This window comes from Heterodontus francisci, chromosome 41 (genome assembly GCF_036365525.1).
Source record: "Heterodontus francisci isolate sHetFra1 chromosome 41, sHetFra1.hap1, whole genome shotgun sequence".
Taxonomy (NCBI): Eukaryota; Metazoa; Chordata; class Chondrichthyes; order Heterodontiformes; family Heterodontidae; genus Heterodontus; species Heterodontus francisci.
In genome coordinates, this window is record NC_090411.1 from 11,836,364 (window position 1) to 11,860,002 (window position 23,639).

General features: G+C 45.1%; 2 protein-coding genes across 4 annotated transcripts in view; one reads left to right on the forward strand and one right to left on the reverse strand.

Annotated features, from left to right (window-relative positions):
• Positions 1–12,186, reverse strand: part of LOC137353250 (zinc finger protein 566-like) — a 21,850-nt gene extending 9,664 nt beyond the window's left edge. For 2 of the 3 annotated variants that reach the window (XR_010969823.1, XR_010969824.1), the window contains exons 1-4: positions 12,064–12,186; positions 8,076–8,725; positions 7,035–7,783; positions 5,276–5,350 (exon numbers count right to left, since the gene is read on the reverse strand). Coding sequence is in view for 1 of the 3 variants with exons in the window: in XM_068019325.1 (XP_067875426.1) it covers positions 7,682–7,783; positions 8,076–8,690 (717 nt within the window). In the remaining 2 variants the exon portion in view is untranslated. Of the gene's footprint in view, positions 1–5,275; positions 5,351–6,480; positions 7,784–8,075; positions 8,726–12,063 lie in introns of those variants that run through there. The other variant, XM_068019325.1, reaches the window with a different exon arrangement.
• A 5,118-nt stretch (positions 12,187–17,304) lies between these two features.
• Positions 17,305–23,639, forward strand: part of sgsm3 (small G protein signaling modulator 3) — a 291,927-nt gene continuing 285,592 nt past the window's right edge. The window contains exon 1 of the mRNA XM_068019899.1: positions 17,305–17,443. The gene's annotated coding sequence lies outside the window, so the exon portion shown is untranslated. The remainder of the gene's footprint in view (positions 17,444–23,639) is intronic.

Here is a 23,639-nt window from a genome sequence, read left to right on the forward strand (position 1 = left end):
CTACCATGATGACCAGTTGCTACAGCAACTTAGCAACAGGTGCCAACATCAAAAACTACAACTCACAGCGTCACCTGGCAGCTTCACGTGCGGCACTTGTGGCAGAACCTGCCTCTCAAGGATTGGCTTTTACAGCCATCAGCAAAGGTGTACCAAGACACCCCACCGAAATAGATTGTTTGCTATGTGCCCATCATGTAGATAGAAGGATACCAACCAAATTCAGTGTAACAGGTATAAAGGGCACTGAATTCTTAAAATGCATTCAGGAGAACTGCTTTAGCCTGTAGGCAGCAAACCCAACAAGAGAAGGGGCAATTCTGGACTTAGTTTTAGGGAGTGAATCTGGGCAGGTGGAAGGAATATCAGTGGGAGACTGTTTTAGTGGCAGTGATCATAATTCCGCTAGATTTATAGTAATGGGAAAGAATAAAGATAGACCAAGAGTAAAATTTTTAACCTGAAAAAAGGCCAATTTTACTAAGTCGAGATGTGATTTGGCAAAAGCGGACTGGAAACAGCTACTTGAAGGTAAATCAGTGTCAGAGCAGTCAGAGGAATTCAAGAAGGAGCTAAAGAGGATTCAGAAAGCAAAAGGGCGAGACTCCCAAATCTAGACCCGCTAGATGTTAAACAGCATGCAGAGCAAAAAAAGGTCCTGTCAGATGCCAAGAGCACGATACTGCAGAAAGCCTAGAAGAATAGTGAAAGTGCAGGGGTAAAATGAAAAAGGGAATTAGGAAAGCAAAGAGAGGGCATGAAAAACATTGTCAAGTAAAATCAGGAAAACGCAAAGGTGTTTTATAAATAGATAAAAAACAAGAGGATAACTAAGGAAAGAGGAGGCCCAATTGGAGACCAAAAAGGTAACTTGTGTGTGGAGGCAAAAGACATGGGCATGGTTCTTAATGAATATGCTGCATCTATTTTCACAAAAGAGAGGGATGAATTAGACATTGTAGTTAAGGAGGAGGAGTGTGAAATATTGGATGGAACGAACATAGTAACAGAGGAAATTAAGGTGTTTATCATCCTTGAATGTGCATAAATCACCAGGCCCAGATGAAATATATCCCAGGCTGCTAAGGGAAACAAGGGAAGAAATAATGGATGCTCTGACCATCATTTTCCAATCCTCACTGGTTACAGGCATGGTGCCACAGGACTGCTAACATTGTACCATTGTTTCGAAAGGGAGGAAGGGATAGCCCAAATAATTACAGGCTAGTCAGCCTAACTTCGGTCGTGGGAAAACTATTGGAAAATATTCTGAGGAACAGTATAAATCATCATTTAGAAAGGCACTGGTTAATCAATGACCATGAGCATTGATTTGTTAAGGAACTAACTTGATTGAATTTTTTGAGGAGGTAACAAGGAGGGTCAATGAGAATAGCATATTTGATGTAGTCTACATGTACTTTAGCAAGGTTTGTGGCAAGGTACCACATGACAGACTGGTTAGAACATTAAAACTCATGGATTCCAAGTGAAAGTGGCAAGATGGATCCACAACTGGCTCAGTAAATTAGGGTCAACAGGTGTTTTTGTGACTAGAAGAATGTTTCCAGTTCTACTAGGCTCAGTTTAGGCCCCTCGCTGTTCGATTTGGATTGAAATGTAGGGGGAATAATTAAGAAGTTTGCAGATGATACAGAAATTGGCCATGTGATTGATAGTGAGGAAGAAAGATATCAATGGGCTGGTCAGATGGGCAGACAAATGGCAAATGGAATTCAAACCGGGAGAAGTGTGAGGTAATGCATTTGGGGAGGATAAACAAGGCAAAGGAGTACACAATAAATGGTAGGATTCTGAGAAGTGTTGAGGAACAGAGGGACCTTGGAGTGCATGTCCACAGAACTTTGAAGGTACAGCAGGCAGAAAAGGTGGTCAAAAAGGCATACGAGATACCTTTCTTTATTGGCCGAGGCTGGGAGTATAAAAGCAGGGAGGTTATTCTAGAACTGTAGAAAACACTAGCTAGAGTACTGATTTTGATAAGGTCCACACAGGGGGTTAGTAAACAAAATTAGAGCACATGGAATTGGGGGAAATATACTCGTATGGATTGAGAATTGATTAACAGACAGAAAGCAGAGAGTAGGAATAAATGGGGTCATTCTCAGGATGGCAGGCTGTTACTAGTGGGGTACCGCAAGGATCAGTGCTCGGGCCACAGCTGTTCACAATCTATATCAATGATTTGGATGTGGGGAACAATTGTCATATTTCCAAATTTGCTGATGGGAATGTAAGTTGTGAGGAAGATGCAAGGAGGTTTCAAGCGGACTTGGGCAGGCTAAATGAATGGGTAAGATGTAGCAGATAGAATATATGTGTGAAGTTATCCACTTTGGTAGAAAAAACAGAAATACAGTGTATTTCTGAAATGGTGAGAGGTTGGGAAGCATTAATATCCAAAAGGATCTTGGTGTCCTTGTTCACAACTCATTAAAAGCTAGCATGTAGGTGCAACAAGCAATTAAGAAGGCAAATGGTGTTGACCTTCATCGCAAGGGTATTTGAGTACAGAAGTAAAGATGTCTTGCTGCAATTGTATAGGGCCTTGGTGAGACCGCAGCTGGAGTATTGCGTACAATTTTGGTCTCCTTATCTAAAGAAGGATATAGTTGTTATAGAGGGAGTGCAACGGAGATTCACCAGTCTAATCCCTGGGATGGTGGGATTGTATTATGAGGCAAGATTGCAGAAACTGGGCCTGTATTCTCTAGAATTTCGAAGAATGAGAGGTGATCACTTTGAAACTTACAAAATTCTTACTTGGTGTTACAAGGTGAATGCAGATAAGATGTTTCCCCTGGCTGGTGAGTCTAAAACCAAGGGACATTGTCTCAGAATAAGGGGTAGGCCATTTTAGACTGAGATGAGGAGGAATTTCTTCACTCAGAGGGTGGTGAGTCTTTGGAATCTTTACTCCAGAGGGCTGTGGAAGCTCAATCACTGAGAATGTTCAAGACAGAAATCGACAGATTTCTGGAGACAAATGACATCAAGGGATATGGGGATAGTGCAGGAAAGTGGCATTGAGGTAGATGATCAGCCATGATCTAATTGAATGGCAGAGCAGGCTCGACAGGCTGAACGGCCTACTCCTGTTCCTATGTTTACATAATTCTCGTCACCACATTACAGGAAGGATGTGAATGCACTGGAAAGGGTACAGAGAAAATTTACAAGGATGTTGCCAGCAATGGAGAATTTTAGTTATCAGAAAACATTGGATACGGTTGGGTTGTTTCCTTTGGAACAAAGGAAGCTGAGGGGAGTTTTAATCGTGGTGTATAAAATTATGAGGAGCCTAGATAGGAGGGACCTATTTCCATTAGCAGAGAGGCCAATAACCAAAGGCATAGACTTTAAGTAATTGGTAGAAGGATTTAGGGGGGAGTTGAGGAATATTTTTTTCACCCAGAGGGTGGTGAGGGTTTGGAACTCACTACCTTAAAAATATCTGGATATGCACCTGAGGTGCCTTGACCTACGGACTACGGACCCAGAATGAAACACGGGATTAGGCTGGATTGTTCATTTTTGGCTAGCACAAACATGATGGGCCAAATGGCCTCCTTCTGTAGCATACATCTTCCTGTTTCTAAATGGAACCCTTCTTTCCCATACCACTCTTTCAGCTATGAGTTCACCCTGATACCAATTTGAATGTCACTTGGGTAATAATTGAGAGATTTTAATCCTTTACATCCTGTCCTTTTATTCAGCTCCTAGTACTCTCCATAAAGGATCTCTTGCCTATCTCGCTGGGCTCAACATGGACGACAACTGGATCCTCTGCCCCACCCCCTCCAAATCCTTTTAAGTCAGTTCAAGATGCCCCTCACCCTGGCCCCAAGCAGGCAACAAACCATGCAGGACACTTGATCCTGCTTATGAAGGATGTCCCCGTAATTATTGGATCCCCCACAACTACATTAGGCCTTCCCCCCTCCCTTTGGTCAGTCTCCTGCTCCAAGTTACCACGGTCCACATTCTAGCTGTCCTTCTGACAGTCTTTATCCTTATCTTCACTAGTTGCAAGTACACAGTACCTGTTGGATAAGATCAGTTTCTGGTGTTCTTCATTCCCTGGGTTCCCTTACTCTGTACACAACCAACCCCATTCTGAACCTGTACCTCTCTAGGAGGTGTGATCAAAGTCTGGAGCCAACTGTCGCGGTACAGCTCTCCCTTTCGTATGTGTCTGAGTGTCTCCAACTCACACTCCAGCGCAATGACTCTGAACCTGAGCAATTCGAGACTGGGACATCTACTGCAGATGTGTTCGCTTGGGACACTCTCACTCTCCTAGATCCCTGCATTGTGCAATCCAGAGACACGAGACACTAACTGCTCTGCTATATCTTTTTCTAGGTTATTTGTATTATTGCATATAGTTTTTAGTTTGTTGTAAGCATTTTGTTTTCTTTTGGTGCACTAACTTGCACTAAACAGTGGACAAAAATATTACCGACTGCCTCAAGCTTCCATGATAAGTATGGGAGGTTAAAAAAAAAGCAGCACCTCTGGCCCTCTGCACCAAATTCCCGACTTCAGCTCCCTGTTAAGGCTGCACTCTTTTCAAGACCACTCGGTACGACTCACTCTGATACTAGCAGATACTACTTATGTTTATAGAATTTTGAGTCACACCCAAGTTACAACTGCTAATTCAACTTCTTGCTGACAGTACTTAACACCTACAGCTTACTACTGATGGACAGGTAGTTGCCATTGACAGGCAGTTTCTGTTAACTAGGTATCTTAACTAACTTAAAAGCAAAATACTGCGGATGCTGGAAATCTGAAACAAAAACAAGAAATGCTGGATTCACTCAGCAGGTCTGGCAGCATCTGTAGAAAGAGAAGCAGAGTTAACGTTTCGGGTCAGTGACCCTTCTTCGGAACTGACAAATATTAGAAAAGTCACAGATTATAAACAAGTGAGGTGGGGGTTGGGCAAGAGATAACAAAGGAGAAGGTGCAGATTGGACCAGGCCACAGGATTGACCAGGATTGGATTGGCCTGGTCCAATCTGCACCTTCTCCTTTGTTATCTCTTGCCCAACCCCCACCTCACTTGTTTATAATCTGTGACTTTTCTAATATTTGTCAGTTCCGAAGAAGGGTCACTGACCCGAAACGTTAACTCTGCTTCTCTTTCTACAGATCTTAACTAACTTGCAGTTTCTCTACGGTTTTTGAAGTTGCAAGTCAAATTCCTAACGTTAACCTCCAAGTCAACTTGAGAAATACTTACCATATAATTCCCACTTGCACCAAATTCCTGACTTTATCACACAATAAGGCCATAAAAAAGCACTGGGATTCATTTCTGGAGGGATAGAATTGAAAAGCAGAAAAGTTACGTTAAATTTGTACAGAACCTTGGTGAGATCATACTTGGGAATAACCGTGCACAGTTCTAGCGTCCATATTATTAAAAGGATATATGGATGGTTTTGTTAGAGTAAATAAGGAGAAACTGTTTCCAGTCACAAAGGGTGGGTAACAAGAAGACACATATTTAAGGCCACTGGCAGAACTAGTGGTGAAATGGGGAAAAAATTTATGCAGTGTGTTGTTACGAATGAACTACACGAAAGAGTGGTGGAAGCAGATTCCATAATAACTTTCAAAAAAGAATTGAATAAATGTGTAAAAGGGAAAAATTTGCAGGGCTCTGGGGAAAGAGCAGGGGAGTGGGACTAATTGGCTATCTCGCTCAAAGTCTCAGCACAAGCATTATGCACTGAATGTTATTCTGTGCTATATTACTCTATGATATTCTGTAAAAGAAAATACAGATGCACTGGAGAAAGTGCTAAAATGATGCACATGGGTGATATCAGAACTGAGAAAGTATACAGTATTTATCAGAAAAGATTGAACAAGCTAGGGGTCTTTCCCCAGAAAAGAGGTTTAGGGGCTGAGCTGAGAGAGCTCTTTCGGATTATTAAAGGGTTTTATAGAGCAGATGTGGAGAAAATGTTTCCACTTGTGAGTGAGTGTAAATCAGACGGGCATAAGTACAAAATAGTTATTAATAATCCAATAGAGAAGTCAGGAAAAACGTCTTTGCCTAGAGTGTGATTAGAATGTGGAACTTGATACCATAAGGAATATTTGAGGTGAATAACATAAATGTGTTTATGGGAAAGCTAGCTAAGCACGCAAAGGAGAAAGGAATAGAAGGATATGCTGATAGGGTTTGATGAAGTAGTGTAGGAGGAGGCTCGTGTGGAGCATAAACACCAGCATAGATCAATTGGACCAAAGGGCCTGTTTCAGAGCTGTAGATTCTATATAGTTCTATGTAACTAGGATACACTCTTTAATTGCTGGGGGTTGTGGGAAGGGAGGCACATTCAAAGTAATAGCTTTTTTCCTTAATGCATTTTTAAAAACAAGAAGAATTGTAACACAAACACATGTTGTATGTGCCACTTTATTATAGAGTCTATGTTCAGAAACTCTTTTTTTCAAAGCAAGCTACGTGGATAATTTGTATCGTGTCGCTGGTTGCTCAAATGGGCATGCGTCTTTCAGATTACAAAGTCTAATTTCGATTAACTAAACAGGGACTGAAATTAATTGAAGTTTTACTGATCCTTTTTTAACAAGTAACAACTGAGGATGAACTTTGGGATTTTATTTCTATCCAGTACAGCTTTGATTGCTAAACTGAGTCTGAAGTTACAACCAATATCGTACTTCCAGCCGCTGCTGAAGTTTCTCTCTGTTCATTGCTGGTTTGGCTTTCTGACTTCAAAGTTTATTTTAAAATCGTAAATTTAGAAATTTGCCTCACACCTGAAATGTGACAGAGAGAAACAAACTGTGGACATTTCCTTCTTTTGATCACACAAACACATCTCCTGCACAGCTATATATGATAAATATTACGTGTTTGTGTTACTAGTCTAGCAATCCAGAGAACGGGAGTTCAAATCCCACCATGGCAGTTTCAGAATTTAAATTCCGTTAAAATAAAATCTGGAAGTAAAAACAGAACTTGCCTTTCATGACTTCAGGATGTCTCGAAGTGCTTTACAACCAATGAAGTGATTTTTGAAGTGTGTAATGTCGGAAACACGGCCGCCAATTTGCACACTGAAAGCTCACACAAACAGCAATGTGATAATGACCAGATGATCTGTTTTTATGATGTTGATTGAGTGATAAATGTTGGTCAGGGCACCAGGGAGAACTCTCCTGCTCTTCTTCAAATAATGTCATGGACTCTTTTGAATCCATCTGAGGGGGTGGACGGAACCTCGGTTTAACATCTCAGCTGGCACCTGCGACAGCGCACTACTCCCTCAGTCTGCACGAGGAGCATCAGCCTAGCTCATTTCCAGGGTGGAACTTTATGACTCAGAGGTGAGAATGACACTAACTGAGCCCATAGCTTACTCTGTCATAAAAAACGGGTGAGAGCAAAAGCGAGCATAAAGCTGTTGGATTATCATTAAAAATCCAGCTGGCGCATCACTGTCATTTAGGGATGGAAACCTGCCATCTTTACTTGGTCTGGGCCTATATGTGACTTCAGTTCCATAGCAATGTGACTGAACCTGAAGTGCCTTCTAAAGTGGTCTAGCAGGACTCATGAAAACACAACTGTAGTTCAAGAAGGCAGCCCACCACCACCTTCCTAGGACAACTAGGGATGGCCAATAAATGCCAGCCTTGGCAGAAATGCCCACATTCCAAGCATATAATCCCAGACTCTCGTAGGACGGTTGAACTGAGCACCTTTAAGATCCTAAAATGCAAATCAAAAAGAAAGTCAGATATTAACAGTTAATAAGGATACTGTCAGTCTCAGGCTAAGAAGCACAATGCACTGAAAGTCTGTATGGCATTGTAGAATGAGACTTATTGGAGTGGATAGCTCTACACATGTGTGCGTGTGTATTTGCTAAAAGTATTAATGCACAATTTATGTTTACTGTGCAGATCCTTTTCATGTGCCATAGGTTTCAGATCTTTTCTGGGAAATGTGTACTTTGGTGCTTTATCAAATGAGTCTGCTGCACAAAGCCTTTTCCACACACCTCACACTGAAATGGTTTCAAGCCACTGTGTAAGTACTGATGCTTTGCCAATCCACCAGAACTTCGAAACAACTTCTTGCACAAAGCACATTCAAAGGGTTTCTCAGTGGTGTGAGTTCGCCGATGCTCAATCAAATTGCTGGATCTGCAAAACCGCATTTTACACACAGGACATTCAAAGGGTTTCTCTCCAGTGTGAACTCTCAGATGTTGCATCATGTTATCAGATGTGTAAAATCGCTTTTTACACACATGGCACTCAAACGGTTTCTCTCCACTGTGGATTTGCTGATGCCTTGTTAGCTCAACGGATCTATAAAATTGCTTCGCACACGCACTGCAATGAAATGGCTTCTCTCCCGTGTGAATGCGCTGATGGCGCGTTAGGTCAGCAATTTGGAAAAATCTCTTTTTACACACGGAGCATTCGAACGGCCTCTCCCCAGTGTGAACACGGAAATGGACCTCCAAATGTGATGGGTAATTAAAGCCCTTTCCGCACACTGAACACTGATACCGGCTCTGCTTCTGGGGAGCTGAAGGCCTCTGAATTTGTGCAGACAATCCACGCCCTCCTGGTGGGTAAACCTCACATGTCTCCGTGTCCATCTCCATTTCCACTTCACCTGCACACTCTCAAAATAAAGGTCCTATTAGAGAGACAGAAAAATAAGGTGGGGGGGAGGGGGGAAGAGAGAGGGGCAATGAAAAATAAGTAATAGTGAAATATTCACCCATCACAATTGCTCAAAGACCAAAACAACTGATTAACGCTCAGCTGCAAATCACATTGAAAATTAACTGGGGACAGACAGCATGAAGAACAAAAACAGCGACACCAGTTCTACAAGAACACCAACAAAAACAACACAACCACACAGTTATAAAGTAAAACGTTCTAGAGCACTACATTATCAAACAAAATTTGACACTGAGTCATGTAAGGAGATATTAGGGCATATGACCAATAGCTTGGTCAAAGAGGTACATTTTAAGGAGCATCTTGAAGGAAGAAAGTGAGATAGAGGGGCGGAGAGGTTTACAGAAGGAATTCCAGAGCTTAGAACTTTGGTATCTGAAGACGCAGCCGCCAATGTTGCAAAGATTACATCAGGGAGGCAAGAATCAGAGAAGTGCAGATATCTCCAAGGGTTGTGTGGTTGGAGGAGATTACAGAGATAGGGAAAGGGTGAGAAGGCCATGGAGGGATTTGAAAACAAGGATGTGAGTTTTAAAATCGAGGCTTAACTGGAAGTCAATGTAGGTCAGCGAGCAAAGTTATGACGCGTGAACAGGACTAGGTGTGAGCTAGGACAGGGGTAGCAGAATTTTGGATCAGACCTCAAGTTTATGGAGAGTAGAATATGGGAGGCCGGCCAGGAGAGCATTGGAATATTCAAATCTAGAGATAACAAACGCATGGATGAGGGTTTCAGCAGAACCTGAACTAAGGCAGGGATGAAGAGGGGCGATGTTATGGAGGGGGAATAGGCGGTCTTAGTGATGACACAAATATGTGGTCACAAGCTCATTTTGGAAAATTTCTGCTCATCCAGTACAGGATGTCAGACAGTGGTCTGACAATTAACAGACAGTGGAGGAGTCAAGAGGCACAGTCAAGGTATATTCCCACAAAGAAGAAAGGTAGGGCAAACAAATCCAGAGCTCCCTGAATGAAGAAATAGAGATGAAGAAGAAAAAGTGTGTTTATGACAGACGTCAGGTGGATAATACAACCACGAACCAGGCAGAATATAGAAGATTCAGAGGGGAAGTGAGTAAGCAAATAAGAGAAGTAAAGAGTATGAAAAGAGACTGGCAGCTAATATAAAAGGGAATCCAAAAGTCTTCTATAAGCATATTAATAGTAAAAGGATGTTAAAGAGGAGTTGGGCCGATTAGGGACGCATGGAGGCAGGGGGCATGGCTGAGGTATTAAATGAATACTTTGCATCTGTCTTTACCAAGGAAGAAGGTGCTGCCCAGGCAATGGTGAAAGAGGAGGTAATTCAGGCACTTCAAGGGTTTAAAATTGATAAGGAGGAGATATTAGACAGGCTGTCTGTACTTAAAGTTGATAGTGCACCAGGAACAGATGAGATGCATCCAAGGATACTGAGGGAAGTGAGAGTGGAAATTGTGGAGGCACTGGCCATAATTTTCCAGTCTTCCTTAGATTCAGGAGTGGTGCCAGAGGACTGGAGAATTGCAAATGTTACACTAGTTCAAAAAACGGTGTTAAGATAAGCCTAGCAACTACCAGTTAGTTTAATGTCAGTGGTGGGGAAGCTTCCGAAAGCGATAATTTGGGACAAATTCATAGTCACTTGGGCAAATACAGGTTAATTAGGGAAAGGTGGCACAGATTTGTTAAAGGCAAATCGTGTTTAATTAACTTGCTGGAGTTTTTTGATGAGGTAACTGAAAGGGCTGATGAGGGCAATACTGTTGATGTGGTGTACATGGACTTCCAAAAAGCATCTGATAAAGTGCCACACAACAGACTTGTGAGCAAAGTTATAGCTCATGAAATAAAAGGGAAAGTAGCAACATGGATACAAAATTGACTGTGATAGGAAACAGACAGTAGTGGATGCCTTTCGGACTGGAGGAAGGTTTGTAGTGGAGTTCCCCAAGGGCCGCTGTTAGGATCCTTGCTATTTCTGATAAATATTTGTGATCCAGACCTTGGTGTAAAGGGCACAATATCAAAATTTCCAGATAATACGAAACTTGGAAACATTGTGAACTGTAAGGATAGTGCAGAACTTCAAAAGGACACAGGCAGGTTGGTGAAATGGGCCAACAAGTGGCAGATGAAATTTAATGCAGAGAAAGGTGAAGTGATTCATTTTCGTAGGAAGAACACAGACAGACAATATAAAATAAAGGGTGGAATTCTAAAGGGGTGCAGGAGCAGAGGAACAAGGTTGAGAGTGTGGTTAACAGAGCATATAGCATCCTAGGCTAAATTAATAGGGGCACAGAGTACAAAATACCGGTTCGGCCTCAACTGGAGTACTGTGTCGAGTTCTGGGCGCCACGCTTTAGGAAAGACACAAAAACTTTAGAGAGCATGCAGAAAAGATTCACAAGAATGGTTCTTGGGCTGAGGAACATAGAAAGATGGAAGAAGTTAGGGCTACTTTCTTTGAAGAGAAGATTGAGAGGTGATTTGATGGAGGTGTTCAAAATCATGAGGGGTCTGGACAGAGCATATAGAGAGAAACATATCTCATTGGAGGGGACAGATTTAAGGTAATTGGCAAAAGAAGCAATGGCGACACGAGGAAAAGCTTTTTTTGGAGCAAGTGGTTGGGATCTGGAATGCACAGCCTGCGAGTGTGGTGGAAGCAGGTTCAATCAAGGCATTCGAGAGGGAAATGGATTGTGAACTGAAAAGGAAGAATGTGCAGGGCTATGGGGAGAGGGCAGGGGGAGTGGCACTCGGTAAATTGCCCTTTCGGAGAGCCAGCACAGACACGACAGGCCGAATGGCTTCCTTCTGTGCTGTAATAATTCTGTGGTGTTGAGGTAGAGTTGGATGGTGTCAGCGTGCATGTGGTACCTTACATCATGTTTTCGGATGATGTTGCCAAGGGGCAGCATGTAGACTAGAAATAGGAAAGCAGAGAACTACTGAACCCTTAAACAAATCACTGAGGATAAAACAATCAGTACTCCAGGGCATAAACCCCAGTTACTATGGTATATAACACCAATTATATGAAATAAACCCGACACAGTACACTATGGCAATAAAGCCTGATTGTATTCTATGGTATATAACCCCCAGATAGCCACTGTCTGCTATGAAACCTCCACATACCCCGCTCTCTATTTCATTCCCACAACTCGAGGCTATCTCCCTCAGGTACGGCCCGAAGCCACAGTTTAGGAACAAAAGCTTCTCCACTTAAAAATAAGGCCCCGAAGCCAAAGTTCAGCTTTCATTAAGTTATGGGGGAGGGATCAAGGAATTTCAAACCTAGAGTCTCAAACTCATCCCACGGTCTGCGGCCTTCTCTCACCTTCCCCACCGCTCCCTCCGGCTCGGTGCGCATGCGCAGCCTGTCAGCACTGATAGAGGGGTTTCACCAGCAGAGGGCATGCTGGGAACCTGGCCAGCCATTGACACGGCTCAAAAGAACACACCAACATTACACCCCAACACAACACCCAACCTCAAAAACCAACACACAGCTCAACATTACACCCCAACACACAGCTCAACATTACACCCCAACGTTCCCACAACACACAACTCAACATTCCCCCCGAACATCACAACCCAACACACAGCTCAATATTACACCCCAACACACAGCTCAACATTACACCCTAACATCACAGCCCAATACACAGCTCAACATTACACCCCAACATCTTCTTCTTCTTCGGCCTCCTTGTCTCGAGAGACAATGGGTAAGCGCCTAGAGGTGGTCAGTGGTTTGTGAAGCAGCGCATGGAGTGGCTATAAAGGCCAATTCTAGAGTGACAGGCTCTTCCACAGGTGCCGCAGAGAAATGTGTTTGTCGGGGCTGTTACACAGTTGGCTCTCACCTTGCGCTTCTGTCTTTTTTCCTGTCAACTGCTAAGTCTCTTCAACTCGCCACACTTTAGCCCCGTCTTTATGGCTGTCCGCCAGCTCTGGCGAACGCTTGCAACTGACTCCCATGACTTGTGATCAATGTCACAGGACTTCATGTCGCATTTGCAGACATCTTTAAAGTGGAGACATGGATGGCTGGTGGGTCTGATACCAGTGACGAGCTCGCTATACAATGTGTCCTTGGGGATCCTGCCATCTTCCATGCGGCTCACATGGCCAAGCCATCTCAAGTGCCACTGGCTCAGTAGGGTGTATATGCTGGGGATGTTGGCCACCTCAAGGACTTCTGCGTTGGAGTTACGGTCCTGCCACCTGATGCCAAGGATTCTCCGGAGGCAGCGAAGATGGAATGAATTGAGACATCGCTCTTGGCTGACATACATTGTCCAGGCCTCGCTGCTGTAGAGCAAGGTACTGAGGACACAGGCTTGATACACTCGGACTTTTGTGTTCCGTGTCAGTGTGCCATTTTCCCACACTCTCTTGGCCAGTCTGGACATAGCAGTGGACGCCTTTCCCATGCACTTGTTGATTTCTGCATCGAGAAACAGGTTACTGGTGATAATTGAGCCTAGGTAGGTGAACTCTTGAACCACTTCCAGAGCGTGGTCGCCAATATTGATGGATGGAGCATTTCTGATGTCCTGTCCCACGATGTTCGTTTTCTTGAGGCTGATGGTTAAGCCAATTCCGTTGCAGGCAGCCGCAAACCTGTCGATGAGTCGCTGGAGACACTCTTCTGTGTGGGATGTTAATGCAGCATCGTCACAGCTCAACATTACACCCCAACATCACAGCCCAACATCGCAGCCCAACACACAGCTCAAGATAATATTTTAAACAAGCTGTTCCACATACTTTTGAAGCATAAGTGCTATCTAGCACTGCACATTTAAATGAGTCTATAACTCATCACAGGACTGAAACGCTTTGTAATCTGAACACTTTGTGTCCAAATTTATAATTTTCTTCATCCTCTTCTTCAGAATTCTCTGCATTATGTGTCATTTCAAGGACCCTGCCTCTGTGCTTTTGGCAGTTCATCTCCTAATGATACATTGAATCACACCTGAAGCACATATTCACTGTTCCTTGGGTATTCCTCAGATTCTTTTGCCTATTAATTCTGTAATTGCCAGATCTGCTATAGGAGCATTCATTCTCATTCTGCCTGTCTTTAATTCTATTCTTCCATTATTTTGACACTACATCCAGTATCTGAACCATTTCAAAAATCGGACAATCATTCAGTTCTCTATTCTTTGTGTCGCCACAGAATGTCCCATTTGTTCCATGAAAGCTGAAGGAAATGACTGGTTTCTCAGGAATTTTTTCAAGGTAGCAGACATCCGATCCAATAGGGTCTTCCTGTCTGAGAACCAAATACCAGTTAGAACCAAGAGCCTGTCCTTAGCACAATCCAGCAACTTAAATGCTAGAATTTTGTCAGTGCCTTTTATGATTTGTTAAAGCCCACAATATATTCCTTCATGGAATGCCAATCTATTTTTTGAAATCTATCAAAGTCTGATCGCGTCTCATAGGCATTTAGCAGATCATCTTTGTTGTAAATTAAATCCAAGAACTCCAAAAGAAGGTCCAAACCTTCAACACTCCGCATCTGATTTCACAAAATACTTCACTTCTGCTTTTACTTCTTGTAAGAAGCGACAATGCCAAGGCCATACCTTGTATCTCTTTGGAAGGGGCATAACTCTTGTCCACATATCCACTTTAATATTCCACTGGTCATATGGTTCAGACTCTGAGAATGCTGTGGTTAGGGTAGGGGGGCAAGTGGGGGTGGAGTGGGGGCTGGAGATAATCATACTCTGACAACTTACACTTGCTTTCTGCCATTTTGCACAATGTCTATGATGCAGTTTTCTGTCTTTTTTTTATTTAGCTTCCAACATTCACCTTTAGGCAACCTACCATGCACTGCTCCAGAAAGCCAGTTGGTGAAGGTTGGAATTGGAGCCTATCTTTGTTCTCTGATATATTTATTTATAGAGTTACACGATCACATGCATGCACCTCCTAACCCAATAAAAAGTTTTAGTAAGTGTCTGTTTATAGGGGGCTCAAGCAAATGCCCAGTTAATGCCCACCATTTACATGCAATAGACAATTAAAAGGCACAATTTCAAAATTTGAAGATGTCACAAAACTTGTGAACTGTGAGGAGGATAGTGATGGACTTCAAGAGGACATAGACATGCTGGTGGAATGGACGGGCATGTGGCAGATAAAATTTAATGAAGAGATTTGATAGAGGTGTTCAAAAACATGCTGGCCTAAACAGAGTAGATAAGAGAGAAATAGTTCCTATGGGCGGAAGGATTGAGAACCACAGGACACTGATATAAGGTGATTGGCAAAAGGAGCAAAAGTAACATGAGGAAAAATTATTTTAGAAAATGAGTGGTTAAGGTCTGGAGTGTACTGCCTGAAAGGGTGGCTTTCAAAGGGAATTGGATAAGAACCTAAAGAGAAAAAAATGCAGGGCTACAGGGAAAGGGCAGTGCAGTGGGACTAGCTGAGTTACTCTTGCAGAGCCAACACAGGCAGCACAGACAAATCCCTCCTTCTGTGTTGAACCATTTTATCAGTGTTTATCCCCAGTTTGTGGATATTTGTTCCCAGTTTATTGGTGTTTATCCCCAGTTTGTAGGTGTTTATCCCATTTGTGGATGTTTGTCCCCAATTTGTAGGTGCTTGTCCTCAGATTTTAGGTATTTATTCCCAGCTTGTTTTGTGTTTATTTCCAATTTATTGGTGTTTATCTCCAGTTTGTTGGTGTTTATTCCCAATTTAAGCTTGTTTACCTCCAGTTAGTGTGTGTTTATCTCTAGTTTGTGGGTGTTTATCTCCAGTTAGTGGGTGTTTATCTCCAGTTAGCGTCTGTTTATCTCCAGTCAGTGGGTGTTTATATCTAGATTTTTGCTGTTTATTCCCAGTTTGTAGAGATTTATTCCCCATTTTTTGGTGTTTATTCCCGGTTTGTCAGGGTTTATCACCATTTTGTGGGTGTTGATCCCATTTGTTGGTGTTTATTCCCCGTTTGTGGGAGTTTATCTCCCGTTTGTGAGTGTTCATTCCCAATTTGTCATTGTTTCTCACCAGGTCTTAGGTCTTTATTGCCAGTTTGCTGGTGTTTATTCTCAGTTTGTTTGGTGTTAATTGGTAGTTGGAGGGTCTTTATTCCCAGTTTCTGGATGTGCATTCCTAGTTTGTTGGTGTTTACCTCCTGCTTTTTGTTGTGATCCCCAGTTTGTGGTTACTAGTTGCCAATTGGTGTGTGTTCCCCTCCAGTTTTTGTATTTACCCTGAGTTTGTGGGTGGCTATCTCCAACTTGTGAGGGTTTATTATCAGTTTGTTGGTGTTCAAGAGTTGTTCAAGAAGTGGTTCAAGAGTTCACCTACCTAGACTCAATTATCACCAGTAACCTGTCTCTCGACGCTGAAATCAACAAACGCATGGGAAAGGCTTCCACTGCTATGTCCAGACTGGCCAAGAGAGTGTGGGAAAATGGCGCACTGACACGGAACCCAAAAGTCCGAGTGTATCAAGCCTGTGTCCTCAGTACCTTGCTCTATGGCAGCGAGGCCTGGACAACGTATGTCAACCAAGAGCGACGTCTCAATTCATTCCATCTTCGCTGCCTCCGGAGAATCCTTGGCATCAGGTGGCAGGACCGTATCTCCAACACAGAAGTCCTCGAGGCGGCCAACATCCCCAGCTTCTACACCCCACTGAGTCAGCGGCGCTTGAGATGGCTTGGCCATGTGAGCCGCATGGAAGATGGCAGGATCCCCAAAGACACATTGTACAGCGAGCCCGCCACTGGTATCAGACTCACCGGCCGTCCATGTCTCCGCTTTAAAGACGTCTGCGGTCGCGACATGAAGTCCTGTGACATTGATCACAAGTCGTGGGAGTCAGTTGCCAGCGATTGCCAGAGCTGGCGGGCAGCCATAAAGGCGGGGCTAAAGTGCGGCGAGTCGAAGAGACTTAGCAGTTGGCAGGAAAAAAGACAGAAGCGCAAGGGGAGAGCCAACTGTGTAACAGCCCTGACAAACAATTTCTTCTGCAGCACCTGTGGAAGAGTCTGTCGCTCTAATATTGGCCTTTATAGCCACTCCAGGCACTGCTTCACAAACCACTGACCACCTCCAGGCGCTTACCCATTGTCTCTCGAGACAAGGAGGCCAAAGAAGGAGAAGATCCCCAGGTTTTTGGTGTTTATTCTCAGTTTGTCAGTGGTTATCATGAATTAGTGGGTGTTTAATCCGGATTGTTGGAGTTTATCACCATTTTGTAGGTGTTCCTTTCCAATTTGTGAATGGTTTATTCCGATTTGGTTGTGTTTTCCTCCAGTTTGTTTTCTTGTTTATTCCCAGTTTGTGGTTTTAATCGCCAGCTTGTTGTTTCCCATCACTTTTTTTATTTCCAGATTGTGGGTGTTTGTCTCCAGTTTGCGAGTGTTCCTCTTCAGTTTGGTTGTTGATATCTCCAATCAGTGAATGCTTTCCCCCAGTTCCTCTCCAGTTTGTGGGTCTTTATACCCAGTTTGTTGCAGTTTATTTGCCGCCAGTAGTGAGGCTGCGCGGAGAGAAGTATTTCCGGTGGAGATGGTGACGTGTCGGGAAACGATTCACCGGGAATCATCCGGCAGAGGGAGAGGAACGCAGAGCGGGGGATTGGTTGCCTGTTGTCAGTGACATGGAGACGGGAAGAACTGCAGAGAAACAGGTAAAAAGACGACAACCGTCCCCGCCACTCCTGGTCAGGTGTGTGTAATCCCGCCTCTGCTCATTCATCCTGGTGAAGTATGTGTCATGTGCCCCCCGGCCAGGTGGGCGGAATCTCCGCCCCCCGCCCCCCCCCCCCCCCCCCGGCCAGGTGGGCGGAATCTCCGCGCCCCCCGGCCAGGTGGGCGGAATCTCCGCGCCCCCCGGCCAGGTGGGCGGAATCTCCGCGCCCCCCGCCCCCCGCCCCCCTGCCCCCCGGCCAGGTGGGCGGAATCTCCGCGCCCCCCCGGCCAGGTGGGCGGAATCTCCGCGCCCCCCCGGCCAGGTGGGCGGAATCTCCGCGCCCCCCGCCCCCCGCCCCCCTGCCCCCCGGCCAGGTGGGCGGAATCTCCGCGCCCCCCCGGCCAGGTGGGCGGAATCTCCGCGCCCCCCCGGCCAGGTGGGCGGAATCTCCGCGCCCCCCCGGCCAGGTGGGCGGAATCTCCGCGCCCCCCCGGCCAGGTGGGCGGAATCTCCGCGCCCCCCCGGCCAGGTGGGCGGAATCTCCGCGCCCCCCCGGCCAGGTGGGCGGAATCTCCGCGCCCCCCCCGGCCAGGTGGGCGGAATCTCCGCGCCCCCCCGGCCAGGTGGGCGGAATCTCCGCCCCCCGCCCCCCTGCCCCCCGGCCAGGTGGGCGGAATCTCCGCCCCCCTGCCCCCCGGCCAGGTGGGCGGAATCTCCGCACCCCCCCCCCCCCCGCTCACCGGCCAGGTGGGTGGAATCTCCATGCCCCGCCCCCCAGCCAGGTGGGCGGAATCTCCGCACCCCCCGCTCCCCGGCCAGGTGGGCGCGGAATCTCTGACCCTGCCCCCCCCCCCACCGTCGGCTGGGTGGGTGGAATCTCCGACCACGGCCCCCCCCCCCCCCCTTTGGCCGGGTGGGCGGAATCCCTGCCCCCAGCATCCCCCCCCACCAGCCGGGTGGGCGGCATCTCTGCCACTGGCCCAGTGGGCCTGATGTCCACCCCCACCCAGCCAGGTGAGTGTAATCTCTCCCCCCTTCCTCCCCCCCCATCCGCCTGGCCAGTTGTGTGTAAACTCTCTAACGCCCACCACCCCCCCTGCCCTGGCCAGGTTCATGTAAGCCTCCCCCCCCCCCCTCCTTGCCTGATGCAAATGTAACCTCCCCACCTCCCCACTCTACTGGCTATGTGTGTAACATGCTCTTTACACCTATCCTAGTCTGCCTTCCATTCTACCCCTCTATATGATCCCTATTATTTCTTCATTTTAATTGAGAATCCTGAGTGGCATGTGTATTGGAAAGGTTCACTCCATTTGCTGCCAACCATTTCCAAATTAACTTGGAGATTTCAGGTGCCTTTGAGCCACTGAAGTACAGACCTCGAGAAACTGTCTCCATTTTACAGTCTACCTTGTCAAGGTGTCTGACTAATTGACCTGTGTGGGTTTGTAGCTCTTCCTGCATTCTGGGTTCCCCGCAGGACCAAATAATGCATGACCTATTCATGTCCCCCTCAAGGGGCTGTGGACCTATCCTTCCAAATGGCTTTTTAACTCGAGTGAAAGATGTCTTGTTTGTACACGTCAATCTTCAAGTGAGTAGTTTAGAAGTTTTATGTTGGCATCAGGGCCTGTATGGCTTTTAGATGTGTTTTTCAGCTTCTTCCCAGTGCTCGGTTCATTTACTGCGGATAGCTTTCAAGCTGAAATTTGATTTTGGGAACGCGTTTAGGCAGTTTACAGGACGCTTCTATCAATCTTAAATGCTCCCTTCAAGCAATTTGCATTTCCTGCAAAAACATGAAGAGAAAAAACATCATTGCCTGAATCTTTCCAGATACTGTGATAAGCAGAGTGTTCCCTGGGAATCAAGCACCCTAGAACCATTCATAGTCAAACTAATAGTGGACAACAACTGATATATAGTGACACATCACTAATTACATTTCCATTAGTTTGGATTTGCCAGCTGGTGCCTGTGTATAGTGCACTAATTTCATCAAGAATAACTGCCTGCCCCACCCTGCACTCAACTCCAGTCTGACCTCAGCTACTTTGCCTGTAACCTGAATGTTATTTAGATTTTTAGATTTAGATTTAGAGATACAGCACTGAAACAGGCCCTTCGGCCCACCGAGTCTGTGTTGCCCAACAACCACCCATTTATGCAAACCCTACTAATCCCATATGCCCTACCACCTACCTACACTAGGGGCAATTTATAACAGCCAATTTACCTATCACCTGCAAGTCTTTTTGGCGGTGGGAGGAAACCGGAGCACCCGGAGGAAACCCACGCAGACACAGGGAGAACTTGCAAACTCCACACAGACAGTACCCAGAATTGAACCCGGGTCCCTGGAGCTGTGAGGCTGCGGTGCTAACCACTGCGCCACTGTGCCGCCCCAAGTATTCTTTGATACTTCCTGATACTGCCTCAGATCTTGGTTCCCTTTTGTAAAACTATGTTGACTTGTTCTAATTATGCTATGCTTTTCTAAGTGCATTGTTAAGGCTTCCTTAATAATAGATTCAAGCATTTTCCCAATGACTGATGTTAGGCTAACTAGCCTGCACTTCACTGTTTTCTCTCTCTCTCTCTCCTTTCTTGAAAAGCAGAGATATATTTGCGAACTTCCAATCTGATGGGACCATTTCTGAATGTAAGGAATTTCAGAAAGTCATGGCTAGCACATCCACTATCTCTGCTATCCTTTTCAGAAACCCTTAATGTAGGGCATCAGGTCCTGTGGATTTGTCAGATTTTAGTCCCTTAAGTTTCTCCAATACTTTTTCTCTGCTGATATTAATTTCCTTAATCTCCTCACTCTTTGTTGCCCCTATGTTACCCTCTATTTCTGATATGCAACTTGTGCCTTTTAATGTGAAGACAGTAACAAAGTATTTGTTCAATGCCTCTGCCATTTCCTCATTTTCCCCATGATAATTTCTCTGTCTCTGCTTCGAAGGGACCAACATTTACTTTACCTACTCTCTTCCTTTTTATATACTTAGAAATGCTCCGACTATCTGTTTTCATATTTCTGGATAGTTTGCTTCCCATTTTATCAACTTTTGGTGGCCCTTTGTTCTAAAACACTCCCAATGCTCAAAGTTGCTACTGTTCTTTGCAACATTACAAGCCTCTTTTAATCCAATACAATCCTAATACTTCCTGAGTGAGCCATGAGTCGTTATCGCTTAGTTTTTGCTTTACAATGGAATATATTTTTGTTGAACTTTTTGAATTGTTTCTTTAAATGTTTCCCACTGTTTGTTTGCCATACCTTTTAGTCCGTTTACCCCATTAACCTTAGCCAGCTCTCTTGTCATGCATATGTAATTGGCTTTGTTTAAGTTTAAGATTCTTGTTTGTGATTGGAGTATGTCACTTTCAAACTTAACATGGAATTCAGTGGTATTATGACCATTATTTCCCAGTGGATCTTTTACTATTACATTACTAATTAACCCTGCCTCATTACACAATACATGATATTTTTTTTTATTCGAATTACAGCACTGAAACAGGCCCTTCGGCCCACCAAGTCTGTGCTGACCATCAACCACCCATTTATACTAATCCTACATTAATCCCATATTCCTATCACATCCCCTCAATTCCCCTACCACCTACCTACACTAGGGGCAATTTACAACGGCCAATTTACCTATCAGCCTGCAAGTCTTTGGCTGTGGGAGGAAACCGGAGCACTCGGTGGAAACCCACACAGTCACAGGGAGAACTTGCAAACTCCGCGCAGGCAGTACCCAGAATCGAACCCAGGTCGCTGGAGCTGAGAGGCTGCGGTGCTAGCCACTGTGCTAAAATAGCTTCATCTCTAAGCAGTTCCACAATGTATTACTCCAGGAAATTGTCTCAAACATTCTACAAACTCATCTTCTAGACCAATTTGATTGTCCAAGTCTATATGAAGATTAAAGTCCCCCACAATTATAATATTGCCTTTGTTACAAGATCCAATTATTTCTTGTTTATTGTTTCGTCCAATGGTATAGCGAACAAAGAACAGTACAGCACAATAACAGGCCATTCGGCCCTCCAAGCCTGCGCCGATCTTGATGCCTGCCTAAACTAAAATCTTCTGCACTTCTGGGGACCGTATCCCTCTATTCCCATCCTATTCATGTATTTGTCAAGATGCCTCTTAAACGTCTCGATGGTACCTGCTTCCACCACCTCCCCCGGCAACAAGTTCCAGGCACTCACCACCCTCTGTGTAAAGAACTTGCCTCGCACATTCCCTCTAAACTTTGCCCCTCTCACCTTAAACCTATGTCCCCTAGTAACTGACTCTTCCACCCTGGGAAAAAGCTTCTGACTATCCACTCTGTCCATGCCGCTACTGTTAAGGGTTCTATAAACTATTCCCACCAGTGTTTTTTGACTCTTACTTTTCCTAATTTCCACCCATACTGATTCAGCTTCATGAAATTCTGAGCCCAGATCCTTTCTCACAAATGTCCTTATGTCATTCTTTACTATCAGGGCTATCCATCCTCCTTTTCCATTCTGTCTGTTTTATTCTCAGTCTTGCCTTCTTTAGTGGTGTTGCAATGCTTTGATATGTTGTGCTGTTTATAAGGTGCTATATTCTTCCTGTCAGGCAGGTGGGATAGTTCACAGGAAAATGTGCCTTGTGGAGTGTTAGTGAGCAATACAGAGCAGGGATTTTCTGATCTAGACTAAATTTGCTGATCTTCAGCAGTCAATTGTGGGGAGTCTAGAGTTGGTATTGGTGTCTTTGTAAGGGTCCCAGGTCATCCTGCTGTCTCCTCACCTGACTTGCTCGAGCAGCTTTAGCACAGAGAGCCATCACAGGACTACCCTCTGCTTGAGAAAAATGAGGAAGAAACAAATGTCAATACATTACTGGCACACTGCGAGTTCTCCAACAGAGACATGTTGCAATTGGCATTTGTCTTTCTCGGTGAGACTTGCCCCCTGTCATGGTGAGACCATCCTGTCCCCACTGTCGTGATCAGACACCCCTGTTGTCTTGGTGATGGTGAGGTATGTTAGTGAAACACTTCAGGGACCCATGTTATCACCAAGTATGCCCAGATCAGGTACAACAGGGTTGGATGCAGAGTAAATTGTTCTTTATTCTTCCCCAAGCCTATACCATCCCCACTGGTTGGAGTCATATCTAGCACAAAGGAATATTGTTGTGGTTGTTGGAGGTCAATCATCTCGGTCCAAGGAGTTCCTCATGGTACTGTCCTAGGCCCAACCATCGTCAGCTGCTTCATCAGTTACCTTCCCTCCATCATAAGGTCAGAAGTGGGAATGTTCGCTGATGATTGCAAAATGTTCAGCACCATTCATGATTTCTCAGATACTGAAGCAGTCCGTGTCCCTATGCAGCAAGACCGGGACAACATTCCGGCTTGGGCTGCTAAGTGGCAAGTAACATTTGCGCCACACAAGTGCCAGGCAATGACCATCTCAAACAAGAGAGAATCTAACTATCTCCCCTGGACATTCAATGGCATTACCGTCACTGAGTCCCCCACTATCAACATCATCGGGATTACCATTGACCAGAAATTAAACTGGACCAGCCATATAGGTACTGTGGCTACGTGAGCAGGCCAGATGCTGGGAATTCTGCGGCGAGTAACTCACCTCCTGACTCCCCAAAGCCTGTCCACCATCTACAAGGCACAAGTCAGGAGTGTGATGGAATACTGTCCACTTGCCTGGATGGGTGCAGCTCCAACAACACTCAAGAAGCTTGACACCATCCAGAACAAAGCAGCCTGCTTGATCAGCACCTCATCCACCACCTTCAACATTCACTCCCTCCACCACCGCCACACAGTGGCAGCAATGTGTACCATCTACAAGATGCACTGCAGCAAATCACCAAGGCTCCTTCGACAGCACCTTCCAAACCCACAACCTCTACCAACTAGAAGGACAAGGGCAGCAGATGCATGGGAACACCACCACCTGCAAGTTCCCCTCCAAGCTACACACCATCCTGTCTTGGAACTATATCGCCGTTCCTTCACTGTCGTGGGTCAAAATCCTGGAACTCCCTAACAGCACTGTGGGTGTACCTATTTCACATGGACTGCAGCGGTTCAAAAAGGCAGCTCACCACCACCTTCTTAAGGGCATTTAGGGATGAGCAATAAATGCTGGCCTAGCCAGCGATGCCCCTATCC